Source organism: Anabrus simplex, chromosome 1 (genome assembly GCF_040414725.1).
Source record: "Anabrus simplex isolate iqAnaSimp1 chromosome 1, ASM4041472v1, whole genome shotgun sequence".
NCBI lineage: Eukaryota > Metazoa > Arthropoda > Insecta > Orthoptera > Tettigoniidae > Anabrus > Anabrus simplex.
The window spans coordinates 844,552,928-844,570,378 of record NC_090265.1 but is presented as its reverse complement, the minus strand read 5'-3'; the positions used below and the strand labels follow the sequence as shown (position 1 = coordinate 844,570,378).

The 17,451-nt window shown below is 37.5% G+C and overlaps 1 protein-coding gene across 2 annotated transcripts in view; it reads right to left on the bottom strand.

The window, feature by feature from the left end:
- Positions 1–17,451, bottom strand: part of LOC136857625 (guanine nucleotide exchange protein SMCR8) — a 103,449-nt gene that overhangs the window by 73,963 nt on the left and 12,035 nt on the right. For both annotated transcript variants that reach the window (XM_067136418.2, XM_067136419.2), the window contains exons 3-5: positions 17,077–17,275; positions 9,738–9,845; positions 3,825–3,950 (exon numbers count right to left, since the gene is read on the bottom strand). In XM_067136418.2, coding sequence (XP_066992519.2) covers positions 3,825–3,950; positions 9,738–9,845; positions 17,077–17,275 — 433 coding nt within the window. The remainder of the gene's footprint in view (positions 1–3,824; positions 3,951–9,737; positions 9,846–17,076; positions 17,276–17,451) is intronic.

The following is a 17,451-nucleotide window of genomic DNA, read 5'->3' as shown; positions in this document are numbered from 1 at the left end:
AGATGACCCTGGGAAGAAACACGTGATTGTTAGGAGAGGGATTACGCAAGCGGAGAGAGTAATGGACTTCTCCAAGACAAGTATTTCTGTCATGATGTGTGCAAGTGGGGATGGAAAATACTGCCCCCGTACGTTTTGTACAAGTCTGAGCATCTGTGGGATACCTGACAACAAGGTGGCCCTCCTGGCACCCGATGCAACAGAAACAAAAGTGGATGGTTCAATCTATCGATTTTTGAAGACTGGTTCTTAATGGTTGGACTGCCGTATTTGAAACAGTTGGATAGACCAAAAGTCATGATTGGGGACAATTTATCGAGCCATGTGTCTCTCTCAGTTGTTCAAGAATGTGAAAAAAACATTTCTTTTATCCTTCTCCCACCAAATAGCACACATATTCTACAACCTTTAGACTTGTGCTTTTTTGGGCCACTTAAGAAAGCCTGGAAGGATGTGCTGACGAACTGGAAGAAGTGTACACGTGGGCCTATTTCTAGAGATGATTTCTCATCTCTTCTGAAGGAGATGCTAGATAAGATAGAGGCGCGAAAAGGAGATAATATCAGAAGTGGCTTCCGCAGCACTGGATTAATTCCTCTTGACCCCCAGAGTCCTTAGAAGGTATCCAGAAACTCAGATTCAAATGCAAAGGAATTGTCTTGGTCATCCACTTTCGAGACAGTACTATCTCAAGCTCGTTACGGCTCTGGTTCTACCGCATCATCTCGCTGTCGTAAACTGAATGTTCCTCTGGGAAAAATCTATCGTGGGTGGTCGCTTTCGTGACAGTGAAACTGCTGTAGAAAATCAGGAAGAAGTTCCACAGTTATCAGATGACCAATCATGCAGTTCCACACTTGGACTAGAAAGTTTCGTCGTAGTGAACTACGATTACGAGTCTGGGAGCAAGAAACAAACTAGGCAATATGTTGGTGTGACGGTCAACATAGGAGCTCAAGACGTCGTCGTAAAATTCCTACGGTCACACAGGGGAAGCAAGAAAATGTTTGTGTTTCCGAGTGTCGAGGATAAGGACACAGTTCTGAAGGACCAGATTGCCAAAATTCTACCGGCACCAAAAGAGAAAAGGGGAATATTCACCTTTGATACAGACGTTGTGTAAATAATCCACACGAATGACTAAATTGAATAGAAAGTAAACTATATTGTATTTTGGGCAAAGTTTTGTTTGTTTTGTTATGTAAATAAGGAATAATTCTGCTATTTCATGTACATATATTTTTTCGCAAATAACTGTCCGAAATAACCCCATACATGAGGTAGTCGTGGACGGTAACTTAAAAACAATGCCTGTCCGAATTTACCCCAACATATGGGGTAACTTCGGACACATTTTAATATTTTTTTAAACACGACGATGTGTGTTTTTGTGTTTCTTCCGGTGTTTATTTTATCTCTTGGATATGTATCTAGACGTAGAAATTAAAATAATATAAATTAAATTCATTAATAAGGAGCATAAACAAAAAAAAACACTAAAAGTGTCCGAAATTACCCCAAATGACTGTATCTATGAAAAATTGGGGATTAATTACTTAATTGATTTCATGTGTGTTTTATATATATACAATGCAGCTAGTTCATAAAACATGAAATGAGTAGTTCAACGTGTGTTCTGCTACATTTTTATTAATGTAATGGCAGGGATGCAAGTTTTAATATGGTTTCTTAGGATTTTAACAATTACTGTTCATAGAGACTTCCTTTTATACTTTCTTATAACATGTTAACCTCATGTCCATTTCAATTTTAAGCAACCTGGTGAAGTCAATTTCAGAAAGTGTCTGGGTGAAGGTCAGTTCAAATGTTATCATAATTTAAGTTCATATATTTTAATAACTTGTTTTATTTCCAGTTTTTTTTCAATTTTCCCCCTGTTCTGGTTATTTGAATCAGGGTCCAAAATAATGAGTACATTTATATACACTAGTGAATGCGAATATAATTTTGATGACTTGATCAACAAACTATTGTTGGCATGTACTGTAATCATTCTCTTTGCATAACAGCCAAATTTTGTGAGCTCTTCATCCCCTTAATAATTATTTATGTTAGTCTTCTTCTTCTTCTTATGCTTCTTTTATGATCGCATAGGATCACTTTAGTCAGTCCGTCGTTCAGGTCTCTTCGAAGGGATTGTTCAGGCTTTGCGGTCCTCCCAGTACTTCTTCAGACGCTCCAATCTCTGTGCCCTTTCCTCAGTTGAAAATATGCGTGTTGTTGGTTTGTTTCGTGTAAGGGTAAAGCGGAGGTTTGTATTTTTAAGTTTTGTATTCAATTTTATCTTATTTGTGGTGTCTCCCATTGTAAGGCCTATTTCCTTCAGATCCTCTCTTACTTCTCTGATTCATTTACATCCTGTTGTGGTATTTTTTGAGACAAGATTGTGTTGTACTAGTTGTTTCAGAAGTCTCGAATCCTGCATCCTCATGATATGTCCAAAGAATCCCAGTCTCCTCTTACGCATAGTATCTGTAACGGGTTCTAACTCTTTGCACGACTTTGTTAGGTATTATCCGCCACTGTCCATCTTTCCTGTCCAGGGCCACAAACGGCGTGAAAATGAAAGACTCTACAGGCCTCCATACATACTACTGTCGGAGTCAGAAAAGGACAAGAGTTGACAATGGGAAGTCAGATAGGACAGATGAAAGTGAGGAGCCTGACACAAGTAAATGGAAGCAATGCCAGGACTAAGCTAAGAGCCCCGTGTTTCCCAACCCACCCTCCCAAGTTCAAAGCCTGTGGGGCCACATTTAGTCGCCTCTCACAACAAGCAGAGGATACTGTGGGTGTTATTTTACCACCCCAACTCATAGGGGGACAACTATAACAAGAGAATTCATGAATCTAGATGAATTTATACTTTTGTTGCTTAGTCCATATAAACACCGAGCATTGCTAACATGGAAATATTGTTCAATCGTGTTAACTGGCGACGGATTTCGTCATGATTGTCTTAAGGTGTAAAAACGCATGGCCATCGGTCCATATCGACAAGAGAAATTGTGAAGATGATTATAAAAATGAGAAAAATCATGAAGGAATGATTGCTTGAATAGTAAAAAAAGAGGGAGTCATGAGAGAAAGGAGGCCTCACTTTACATAAGATGCCCTAATATCACACAGAGTCGGAAGAAAACTAAATACAGAAAGCTCATAAAATTGATCAACAATAACATTACACTGACCATTGTTTGTTGTGATAGTTAAAAGTGTGAAAATGTGCGGTTTTTCATTTGATCAAATATTTTATATAATAACATTGCTTTTAATCGCGACATTCCTACTGACATCATTGTAATGACCTATGTTGACTTCAGTCGGGAAAACCACAGAGACAGTCTTTCTGAGAATTCTGTAGTGAAGCACGGGTACATCAGCTAGTTTACAATATTTTGCACACAATTAGCAGTTAAAACAGACACTGAACAGACAATGATGTAATAGAAAGCACAGAAAAATGTTGTCATGCAGTATCCATCCAACAGACTACAAAGATCAAGCCAAAACGATTCCAATGACATAGTGATAGGAAGCTAAAACAACAATAATATACGTAACATGAATGATATTTATCATTAATCCTAACAATAATAATAATAATAATAATAATAATAATAATAATAATAATAATAATAATAATAATAATACAATCTTGTTTTTATGGCTGTATGATTGCCTTATTAGAATGAATACAACAGGACAATTCATTGTAACAAATATCTTCACAATAAAACTGTTCTGCCATCATAAAGTTTGTTCTTAATGGGCGGGCATTACAATAATAGAAGAAAATGTACCAGCAAAGGTTCCACAGTGTGCAGCATGTGTTTGTGTTCTGAGTACTGATGCACCAACTGATCCATCTTCGTGTCGCTAACCAGCTTCTGTTCTTCATCAGTCAATACCATACCATCATCTTCTTTCTGTATCAATATAGACACAAAGAACTAGTTAGAAATATTAACACAGATTAAATTTTCTCTATTTAGAGTAATTTTCACAAATTGTGATGTAATAAAATGACACAAGCAAGAGAAGTAACATAATGACTGCAAGTAGTTAATTAGAAATATTGAACTAAATATCAATAATAGTATAAAATCATGCAGATCAGCTGGTTGGTCAGAAGTTTGCTTTTTGGGCTCAAGATTCTGAGACTGAACACTGGCACATTTGATAAAAGAAAGGTTTTATTTATTTAAAACAAACCAAAATGTACAGGGCATCCTATTTATTTTGACATGTCATTCAATCACTGTAGACTTTCTTATGGCAAATGTACATCATTGGGGATTTAAAAAACAATTTCTAAAAATGAAGGTTTTAATGCATGCTATGGTATTCAGAATTAAGTCTAAATTTAAAAGATATTGGATCAATATTAGACCAGCAAACATTAAAAAAAAAAAACTATTGACTGAGCAGAGATCTGCAGACATTTGTAATAAGTAAGGAAAACAGAAAAATTGTTTATTGTATTTACTGTCAGTCATTCTTACATACAGTAGAAGTCCGCTATAGCGAGTACAGCATATAACGAGAACTCCAATATAGCGTCGATTTTTTCAGTCCCTTCAAAATTCCTGTATTAAACTGTATATCGTCCTTCGGTTACAGCGAGAGCCCTATCACTGACGCATCCGTAATTACGAGTGATTAAGCGCGTGCGATTTTTTTCCCTTACCAATATTTATGCAGCCCAGCGATGATATTGCATGTGATTGATTACCTTTGGCATCGTTCCCTCGCTATGTGCACGAGTGAGTTCTCTCGTCGACATTCGCAGGCGATGTCGGAGTTGATTAGTAATACCCGTCGACTGCTGTTCCGCAAAGAAAATTCGAAATGAAAGAGAAACATATTTTCGTAATAAATGCGTACTAAACGGTTGTTAACGCGTTAAAAATTAAGGTGGACTAAACGACCACTCTTAATTTTGAGGCTAAATACTGCAATTAAGAATGGGATACACCTCGAGATATGGCAGAGTGCTTAATTTTGATTTCGGAGGTTACTTTATATTTTCTCGTATGTGGTTAAATTTCGGAAAACCGGGCGAGTTGGCCGTGCGCGTAGAGGCGCGCGGCTGTGAGCTTGCATCCGGGAGATAGTAGGTTCGAATCCCACTATCGGCAGCCCTGAAGATGGTTTTCCGTGGTTTCCCATTTTCACACCAGGCAAATGCTGGGGCTGTACCTTAATTAAGGCCACGGCTGCTTCCTTCCAACTCCTAGGCCTTTCCTATCCCATCGTCGCCATAAGACCTATCTGTGTCGGTGCGACGTAAAGCCCCTAGCAAAAAAAAAAAAATTCGGAAAGGCTAATATGAAAATGTATAGCGAGAATGTTATCATTTCTCTACTGGCGATTGAAGTGTGTTTTCATCATACGTATAGTACGGTTAAGTTAGGATAGGTGACGCTGTTTGAATAAGAAAACAAACGTTTGCAACAAAATGCGATCGATCTTCTTCGGTACCGTATGGTAGTTTTCTCACTTTGTGCGTTTGCGAGCTCTCTGGTCGACGTTCAAAGGCGATGTTGGAGTTGATTAGTAATACCCGTCGACTGCTGTTCTCTAAAGAAAATTCGAAATGAAAGAGGATAACATATTTCGTAATAAATGCGCAAATAACGTGGCCGATAGCAGTTGTTAACTCGCTAAAAATACTGAATTAAACGATATCTTAATTTTAATGTTATATACGGAAATTAAGTAAGAATCTGATACACCTCAAGATATGGCAGAGTATATCACTGATTTCAGAGGATATTTCATATCTTCTCGCGTCTAGTTAAATTTCGGAAAGGCTATTTAAATGTAAATTTTTCGCGAGAAGGTTATTTTTCTACATGCGTTTGAAATATGTTTTCATGATACATATACGGTTAGGTTACGTGACGCTGTTTGAAGAAGAGAACTGAAGTGTTTGACACAGAAACCTCTGGACTGATACCATATTTCTCCGTATCCAAGACTTTTTTTCCTCAGAATCTTATGCGAAAACTCAAGGGTTGTCTTGCATTCGCGGCCTAACAGTAAATTAATGGATACCACTGGCAACTACCGTGGTAACCACGCCACTTCTTTTCACACGCTCAGAAAACTCGTTGACAAACGACCGCCTCTTTACTATAGCCTACATCGCTAGCTGCGACAACCCGTTGTACAGTGTGTGTAACGTCACTGGATCTCAGGAAATAGTGAAGAGAGTATGGCGTTCTATTAACCTCTACAGAAACATTTCTCAAATCTGCAGAATGACATCAAAACATGCGAGCCTTCGAATTCTTAGAAAGGCCATGGCTACTCAGTGGCAGAGTTATAACGCGTCTATTGTACTTGATGCTTAGTAAAATTAAGTCTTATAGACAGTAGGAATATTTTCGTGATGGGTAGTCGTATTGTAAAGATACGTGGAAAAGGTATTGGCGGCAAATTTTCAACGGGTTTTAGTCGATGTTATGATGCCAATTTTAAGTAAATGGTTATTAAATACTCGGAAATGTAGAATAATTGTGCAGCCGCAAGAAAATACGGCATAGGCCTAACTAAAGCCAATATATGGCGTTCGCGTGAAGACAAAGAGCTAAAAAAATTCGTACTGTACAAAAAATGCATTCAGTGGTCTGCAACAAGGACGCTTTAAAGAAGTCGAAGATGAAATAGTGAGGTATATGCATGAAAAACGCAAGGGCGGAATGGCTTTCAACGTCCGCGATTAGACATATACATCGCTAGCCGATGAATTTGGCCGAACCCGGCAAGCGAGACATGCGTGTAGCGGTAGCCGGTTATATCTGATGCTGAGTAAAAGTAACAGTTTTATAGACAGCAAGAATAGTTTCCTGATGGATCGTCGTAATGTAGAGATACATGGAATAGGTAAAGCCGGCAAATTTTCAATGGGTTCTCTTCGGTATTAAGATGCCAATTTTAAGTTAATGGTCCTTAAACCCGAGGAAATAAAGAATAATTGTGCAGCCGCAAAAAAAATACGGCATGACGAAAGTCAATGTTCGGCGTCTAAAAATAGTCTAAAAATACGAAGGCCTACTGTACAACAAAGGCATTCATATGATTTTACAAAGTACTTTTTGAGCCTGATTAAAATTTTTTGAAGGAAAAAGTGAGGTTCATCTTGGATTCGGAGAAATACGGCACTATATTTTTTTCAGAATGTCATTAACTCTCTTGGTGCCAGGCGGTAGTGCGAGCACCCGCCCTTTACGTTGCCAGAGCCGATCTGGTTGGCCTTTAGCAATCCAGTCGGAAGTTGCCAGAGCCAATTATATCAGCCGGCTTAAAATTCTGTGATATACATAATTTTGAAGCAACCTATAGTGACGTGCATACTTTTGTTACAACCCATAGTAAAGGGGCTACACGTTATTGTGTGCCTGGCCTTGCTTTGGCAGTTCTAAAAGGGTGTTATACCTTTCACAAGAGTCGTTTCCTGTGTGTACAAATACCGCTAACCGGTCAGTAAGAGATTGCTCCTTGCAGTGAGTGGATTTGTGACAGGAAAATGGCATGTTGTTCACGTGATATTTTTTCAACAGGTGTTGATGACAATAAATTAATGCAGTATCTGGAACAGTGCGAAGTTAACGCGGATGATTTATCGGATAGCGATAGGGAATTTAGTTCAGAGAGTAGCGACGAAATTATACCGGACATGTCCGCGGAATCACCGCAGCTAAAGGAGAGACGTTTAATTGTGTCTAACAGCACTAAAGCTACTCTGAATATGGTGGTAGATGAAACTAGTGATAACGAATATGATGATGATGTCTCTGGAGAACATTTTGTGGAAATTTGTCCCAATGAACCCGACAACATTCCTCAACCTCCTGTTCCTTCAAGGAAGTTCTTGGACCTAAACATGCCCTACCGTCTGATTCTCTGCCCATATCATACTTCAATTTACTTTTCACTTACTTTCTGCTAAACCTTACAGTCACATATAGTCCTCTATCATCACCTAAATGCCGGTCTCCGCGGGCCAAGTGTAGCGTGCCTGCCTCTCACCCGGAGGTCATGGGTTCGATTCCCGCCCAGGTCAAGAATTTACGCCTGGTCCTGAGGGTTAGTTCAAGGTTCACTCAATCTAAGTGGCCCTAACTGATTGCAATTGAGGAGATATCTGAGGGTGAGAGGGTGACCCCGGTCTGGAAAACCAAGAATACTTACTGAGAGGATCCGTCTCACTGACCATGATTCACCTCATAAACTGCAGGTACCGAACTGAGCAGCGGTCGCTTAGTAGGTCAAAGCAAATCACGGCTTTAGTGCCATACATTTCTTAATTTCGTAAATTCTGTTGTAATGTAAAATTATTTTTCTAATATATAATACAACCGAAAACGAGAAACTATTTTTTCTGAAAACATAAAAACTATAATATCAACTACTATTTTTTACTTATTTAATAATTCAGAATTATTTTAATACTGTGTTGTCCGCACGTAGAAAATTTGTTGTCAGTATTTGGCAAACATCGATACATACACGCGAATTTCATCGGTGAGTAAAATTGTCTTGTTTTTACTAGTGACATGTTTGAATTTTTATTTTTTACATTTTTATTTTTCTCGTTCAAACTAGTCATTCTATAGAACTGTATTTAGAAATACATTATACATAATTACGTATATTCTTTTGTATCGTAAATTATTTTTCAAAGTAGATATTGAGAGAGAAAGTGCGAGAATATTTTTCTCTTCCTAAAAATAAATGTTATCGACAACTATAAATCAACAATAAAACATCTTTGACTCTTTATATCACTCCAAAACAGTTTCTTATTCTACGTAGTCGATATGTAGAAAATTTCATGCTGGTATTTGCTACACACCGGTAGATATACGCGAATTTTAAAATACATGTACTTCCACTGAAAACGGCCTGGCACTTTACAGTAGTAGAGCGGAGGCGGAGCTCTGGCCTCTTCCAGCTGATGGGGAGCGGCCGACCCGATCGGCTCTTGGCTCCAAGAGGATTAAACAGACACTTTCATGTAGTATCAGATTTCGAAAAATAACAAACAAGTAAGCCGTAGTGTGGATATCGTCTGCGGAAACGCAAGTTTTGAACAAACTGATTGCTGTTTCATACCGATTTTTATATGCATGGGGGTTTTCCGACTTTTATACAAAATCGGATATAACGACAATCTGCTATAGCGAGTAAATTTTTCGACGTTATGATTTCTCGCTATAACAGACTTCTGCTGTACGTGGTAATTCACCAAAATTTGTTTGGAGGAAAAAGTAGGAGTTGTCTTGCAGTCAAGGTCATCTTGGATTTGAAGAAATATGGTACTTTAGACAGAACAGTGACAGTGATCACGAACATGACTAATCAGCTCTCAAAGAAGAATAAATTTCAGTGCTTCTAGATCATACCAGAGCATCCATTACTTCAATAGTGCAGTGCATAATATGCAAAAATTTACATGCCATTTGACAGCCTTGAAACACAGGGGTTTGAGTGGCTACAGAAAGAAAACAAAAGTAGAGCACTTGAATGGGCAAACTGGAGTCAGTTCACAATGATGATGATGATGATGATGAAGAAGAAGAGTGAACACTATTTAAATGGTCTACATTTACATAAAGACCTTCAGCTAAGCATTCACTGAAGATTAATGCAGGTTTCACTAGAACAAAGAAATGTACAACTACACCTGCAGAGTAGTGAAAAGTTACCTTCTTTAAACTGAAGAACCTGTTCTGGATTATCTTCAAGTTGGCAAGAACTTTCAATATTTCCTCCATAAACCACTGCTGATTGTTGTACTTCAGAAATGATGTGGCCTGAAAGAAATATATTTTTAGATTGAATCTTTCATGACCCGTAATAATAGACATAATAACATGGCCAAATCAAGAAAACAAGGTGAAATTCTTTAAGTTTCGCGGAGAACTTTGCTCCGAGTCTTCAGAACAAAATCTCGGCTGTTCATGAGGAATATTTCTCTAATAATGATGGTTTGAATTAGAGGATACTTTACCGTTGGACTACTGTAAGTGGTACTCTCGTTCGTCACCAGATGGCTCCCTGTGAAATTCCAACAGCAAAAGCCCAAAAGCTGTATTATCATGTCTGAACATATTTTTACTTGCATGGACTTGCTGGACATGTGATAGGCAAAGGCATGGACAGAGTCTTGGGGAAGGAGTTCAAGAAGAAAATAAATAAGCGCAAAATAAAAGTAGGCCTACAGGAGTGCAGTCGAACGAAGTCAGGTGAAGCAGGAATAATATTAGATTAGGAAATAAAATATGAAAGGAAGTAGTCAAATATTATTACTTGGATAGTAAACTAACAATGGCAGAAGTGAGAAGGACATAAAATGCAGACTAGTACAAGCATGGAAGACCTTTCTTAAGAAAATAAATTTGCTCAATTCAAACACTGATATATGAATTAGAAAAATGTTTTTGAAGACTTATCTGCAGCGTGGCAATGTCTGGAAGTGAAAGATGGACGATAACTAGTTTAGAAAGAAAAAGAATAGAAGCTTTTGAAATGTGGTGTTACAGAAGAATGCTGAAGATGAAATGGTTACATCGAATCACAAATGAAGAGATAATGAATTGAATTGATAAGAGGAGATCAATTTGCCTAAATTTCACAAGAAGAAGAGAGAGAATGATAAGACACATCTCAAGACACCCAGGACTTGTTCAGTTGGTTTATGAGGGAAGTGCAAACAGTAAGAATGGTAGGGGTGTGATAGTACATATATCACACCCCAGAATTATATGTAGAAGTTAGAGATATTATTGTCAGTATTCGATTTTTATTATTATTATTATTATTATTATTATTATTATTATTATTATTATCATCAGTATTTCATTTGTATATTTTGCCAGTTATATTGGTAAGCTGGAAGATATCCACATATGTAGGTATGAGTAATTTGTTTTCACGAGTGGGAAAACATTGCTTTAATAACTCTGTTAATTTGAATGAGTCATATGGCTACCCCAGTGTTTGTTGTGATGTACTTGTGTCGGGAAATTCATGAGTCATGTATATATCCCAGCCTGATGAGATGAGCTTGTTGTTGTATTAGGAAAGTTTGGTGATTCATGGAATATACCCCAGAGTTTGTTATTGTCTTGGGAGGAAGAAGTAGTTCAGGGCTTGGGCTTGAGAAGAGGACCACCCATGATTGGCTGGCAAGCACCAATCCAGGCGTATCATCTGAGAGGAGGGGGATGTTGATGTCTATAAAGGTTGATCATACGGCGGCAACCAGAAACATTGTAAAGGGACATTGTAAGGGTGATTGTAGAGGTGATTGTAATGGAACGAGAAAGAAGATAACTACAACAAGTAGCACTGTACAACTACAACTACAACTGACGCACTGTACGGGAAGGAAGTGGTGCTGATACACGGTACTGGAGTGACACGGCTGCAACGGACTGGACTTCAAACGTTCGTGGAGCGTAGTCTTGTTATGTTCGTGGAAAGTGGCTGATTGTGGAGAGTGCTTGCGCATTAAGTATTGTAGCACTTGTGGCGGCCTAGCATTATATGTTGGTGAAAGCTATCTCAGACTTTCCATAATTTATGTTGAGGATCGACAGACGTGTGTATATATCTTTACAACAAGTGTTAAAATATGTGAACACAGTAGTACAAGGTACAGTATCTGTGTGATGTGATAACTGCCGATTATGAGAATCGGTAAGTCGAATTGATATAGAGACAGTGAAGGGTATTTATCTTCATACATGTACATTGTTCATCGGACCATCTACAAATGGTAGCTTAGTTCTCGCTTTCGTTTTCCCACGATTTTCATTATTATTGTTGTTGTTGTAAATATGGAGTCTTCCAGCAATATTTTATGTGTGTATTATATGTATAATGTTGTATGTTGATGAGGTGCTCATGCACGGAATTTGTTAAGAATATAGTTAGCTATTTTAGAATCAGTGTTATTGATGAACCTAGGTGCAGTTCCTACCTAATTAGTCGTTTTCAGGAGGTTAGGTAAGGCCTGCAGCAGATGTACCAGTACGCAGCATTATGTACACGCCCTGGGATATACAGTTTATCATGCTCTTATCTAAATTCGAGGGATCCATTCTGGTGAACTCTGGCGCCCATACTACGGACATTTCGGTTAATTATGCTTATTAATTTTATTAAGTTTTTGAGTAATTTTTTAATATATATTTTTATTCATGATTTTATTTATTATCAACAAAGAAAGTTACAGGGGTAAACCAAGGTATGAATATGATGAGCAAATTAGAGCAGATGTAGGGTCCAACTCATTGGCTGAAAGGTCGGCTTTGAGGCCTTCGGTTCAGAGGGTCCCGGGTTCAATTCCCGGCCGGGTCGGGGATTTTAATCGTGTTTGATTAATTCTTCTGGCTCGGGGACTGGGGGTTTGTGTTTGTTCCAACACTTCCCTCTTCATATTGAGACAACACACTACATTACCAACCACCACAGAAACACGCAATAGTGATTACATCCTTCCGTATAAGGTTGGCATCAGGAAGGGCATCCGGTCGTAAAACAGGGCCAATTCCACATGTGCGACACATTTTGCACCCATGACCCCACAGGTGTGGGAAAAGCTGTAGAAGAATAAGAAGAAGAAGAATTAGAGCAGATGTAAGATATAGTAGTTACACAGAAATGAAATGATTAGCAAAGGATACGGTGGCATGGAGGGCTGCTTCAAACCAGTCCAAGGACTGATCGCTCAAACAACAACAACAACAACAACATCATCATCATTTACTGTGATCCATCAAGATTAGCGATATTACTAGTACAAAAGCCTGTCTTGAACAGTCGAAATTATTATCTATGAAGTATTTGGAAATTCTAAATGGAATACCTTGTAACAGAAACAATTTTAAAAAATTAGTTAACTTACAAAAACAATTTAAAGAAATATCATTTATGTTATTCTGACGTTCTGCTAATGAAATGATGACATGACATAGTGGCTAGCAAACGATGGGAAAAATAAATAAACAGAAGATTTCAGAAAATAATAGTAGGTCCTACTGTATGTTTACAATACATGCACTTTCGAACATTGCCTTGGTTTTTAAAATACAGTTGAGTAGTTCGGGTTTCCAGTATTAAAATATTTTGTCAACAATGTACATTAGGTATGCTAGGTACTAATTAATGAGTCCAAACTGGCACACTGGGGCGAAATGCTGTCAAATGGAATGAGTTAGCTGGAAAATTTATCAAGTTCAATTATATTGATATTATAAATTTACTCATTTGCGACAAATATTTCAGCTTCTCTATAGGAATCGATTTCTGTAACATATGATGGCCTAGCAAGCATAATTTTTTTTGAAAAAGAGAAAAGTCTCTGTGGCTTTAAGTAGCCTACACAAGTGGCCTCTATAGTATGCACTACCTATGAGTCTTGCTAGGTGTGTTAGTTACCAAATGATGAGCCCAAATTGACACACTGAGGTGTAACACTGACAACAGGAATGAGTTAGCTGGAAAATTATAGCTGGACCAATTATATTGTTTTAAAAAAAAAAAAAAAAATTTAAAAATATTTCTGGACATTATTTTGTCATTATTCACTCCACTTAATGTGGGTAAGTAACATACCTTAAAATATCATCAACATAATTATGTTTAATCAGATCACACCTCATTAACAATCGACAGAAACTGAGAAAAATTTATTATAGCATTAACACACTGAGAACAGTTTTGGGTCAGTACTGGAATGATAGTTACACAGTAAATTAGAGATTGCAAAGGAAAACCTTGTCTTCAGTTTGCTCCGTATCAGTACATTGGCAACTGGAGTAAGAAAACACTAGGAAGTATACAGTATTGGGTGGAGTGAATAATGACAAAATTCGTGCTCTGAAACTAAATATAAGTTTTATGAAAATCAAGACCAACTACAATTATTTCAGACCGTAACCCAGAAAAAACATGGTAGATATCGGTGGGCGACATGAGAGGTTGAGGGGAAAATTATGCATGTTTATTCTGAGTCTCTTAAAAAAAACACAAGTCGAACGTCATGAAATGCAACTCAAAAACTTAAAATATGAATATTTATACACCAAACATAGCATTATCACGTAATTCTATTGTAAGTCTAATTGTAATTTCAGTGGGAAAACAGCGAAGAGAGAATTATTTTATCAATGTCAGGTTGAAATAGACATACAGTATGAAAATATTTCACATAAGAAACTGTGGTCAGCAAATAAGATAAATAGACGTCAACAAATAACATCACTAACCTTGCATGAAATGCTATACATCACCATTAACCATAGCCCGTTACGTAAAACATGCAAAGAAATATATTTCAAATCTCCAAAATCCACCTGAATTGTTGAGTAGGTACAGTGATATTTGTACGAAACACTTGAATATCTAAAGCACTAGTCAATTTTTTAAAATTTTATTTTATTTTATAGAAGTTGCTTTATGTTGCACTTACACAGATAGGTCTTATTAAGCCCACAATGAGATAGGAAAGAGCTAGAAGTGGGAAGGAAGCGGCCGTGACCTTACGGTACAGCACTAGCATGTGCCTGGTATAAAAATGGGAAATCATGGAAAACCATCTTCAGGGTTCAGGAATGCAAACTCACTAGTCACCTTAAAGCTCAACAAAATTCATGGCACATCATCCTCTTGTGATTTATTAAAAAGAATGTAATCCTCATTTTCACTCATCAGAAATGGGGTTTTGTTTAGTTTACACACCTCCATTATAAAACACTGAAAATTATTCATTAAATCATTCTTGCACCAATACTTAAAATTATTTTCGTCTCTCAATCATAACCCTTGGTCACGATTTTCCAGATCTTTCCAGGACTGACTGACTTTTTGTTGTAGTAAGCTATGCTGCTGATAGGGGAAAGTGCTAAGATAGGCATCAATATTTTTAACTTCGGAAGGTTGCATGGCACTAGAATTGGATCACCACCTTCTATGGATATAAAATCTTCCCTAATATAAATTTGGTATCTCACAACACTATTAGGCCTATCATTTGGTACAAATTTTCTCTATGAATGCACTTAACCCGATTTTGCCTTAATACTGGGTCTTTATGGAAATCTGAACACTGAAGCTTGTGCACTATCCCTATAATTGGACTTGCATCCAGGCACACACCGCATTAACACGTTGAGTGCCAGACCGATTTTCATAGGCTTGCCGTCTAGTGCTGTGAGCTAATAACATCGAGTTACTCCCTGGTGCCAAAACGTTCACAGGCTTAACCAAGCAAATGATCGCTGATATGAGGATGTATTTATGATATATTAGGTTAACTTATTATGTATATTAGGTAAAATATTGCGACCCCATATGGGGTCGTATTGGTCATTACGAACTGTACACGTACACGCGCCCCCATATGGGGTCGTACTTATACAGTAGTTACTGTCCCGACGCTCGGTCATACTTACATTTTCCTTCGCGGGGACGCGTTATATGCTGTTGATTATGATAGATATGTTATCTTGTTCATACTGGAGCCGTTAAAATGTACGATCTCCGATTTAAGGTCAGGAAATGTTTGTAAATGACGATCTTCCGATTTTAGGTTAGGAAATTTTCGTATAGAATATAGTTATATAAAGTAGTGAAAATCATGTGAATTTGGTAAATTAGGATGTAACAGAATAATATTATAAGAAGAATTAGTAGTTACGGAATATTGAATAAGTATACTTTTTTTTTTGTATAACTTTCAATTTGAGTAAGAGAAGCTGGCAGCGCTGGTTGTGCACATGGGAAACCAGTGACTACATCGTAGAAGATGGTCATAATTGTTGCAACAGCTGGCTTGGAAACCTGGAGTACAGTGGGGAAGTGTGTGCTGAAGACTGTAATTCATGAATGTGGTTGAACGTGTGAGATCGATATTTGCTGTATACTGGGTTCAAAATCACTGTAACTAAATACTTCGTCTACATCATCATTGTCCGACTTGTTCGATATATCGTCCAGACAGTCTGCACTAAGTTTTTTACTGCTCGATTTACTCATAACGACTTAAAAAAGAAAAGGAAACTCACAGCACTGCACACTTACATAAACAACCCGTGCGTGAGATAGACAATGACTTTGTCACCCCACAAAGCACTCTTGACGTACCCATATGGGGTCGCGCCAAAACAGGAATTGAGAAATGGAAGGTGGACTATGCACGTACTTTAAATAGACGACCAGCAGATGGCAGGAAGAGACTTTATACATCTTCGAAACACATACTTACTGCGCACCCAAATGGGTTCGCACAGTTCTTGATTTAGAACGAACGTACGACCCCATATGGGGACGTGAGGTTCAAAAACTTGGCTACTCTCACGTACCCATATGGAGTCGTATGGCACTCAACGTGTTAAACTATAAACATACCGCACAGGTAACTGAAAATATAAATTAAAAAAAACTTTCAAAGAAGAACACGAGAACCAACAATAACCCAATCACCACCGACACTGTTTGAATAAATAAGTTTCGTCGCCATAAGACCTATCTGTGTCGGTGCGACGTAAAGCCCCTAGCAAAAAAAAAATAAATAAATAAGTTCTTTAAGAACAAACAGCTTCTTACGGCATTAAAAAGGCTCTATAGCCTTTCTGAAGACTACAAATAAATATAATGATTAATAATTTTCAAATTCCTAATATTTGGTAACAATATGACTTACACAAATCAAAACAAACACATGCTAGCTCTCCAATTGCCACCATTAAGGATTATTTCAATAGGTCAGTTAAGGTTTGAGGTATTATAGTTGGTCTTGATGAAAATAACTATGACCAATGACAATAACTTATCAGTAGAAAGTCACCACTACAGAACCCTTCCCAGAACCTTTGTATGTATATATATATTTTTTTTTAAAAAGGAACACAACATACAGTAATTTGTATCCCAGGTGCAGAAAACTGATATATAGTCAAATGAATCCTGGAGAGAAGAGTTTTTATCCCATCATATAGTGATGAAATTATGAAGTATATCAAAGAACTCTGACATTACCTTCAAAAATCTCTCTCGCAGAAGTGGGAAGATTGAATGCAGCTTCTGAACATCAGCACTCATGTACGCCAAGCACAGAGGCCTCACAAAGCCCCGAGCTTTCAGGTCGTGGAGGGTACAGTAATGTACATAAGCATAGGTACTAGGAGCAATATCAGTTTGCAGTACTTCCACATCCTGGCAGAATGAGAATTGACCACTGGAACAATATAGCAAACACCTTGTTTGACTTGCGTTTTCTACACAAAGTATCAATATTTATAAACATATTTATCCTAAGTACCTTATCTAAAACTACAATGATCATTTATACAGAATGTAACGAACCCCTGGATAAAACTTCAAGAATTAATTCCTCACATACAGAGAAGAGAA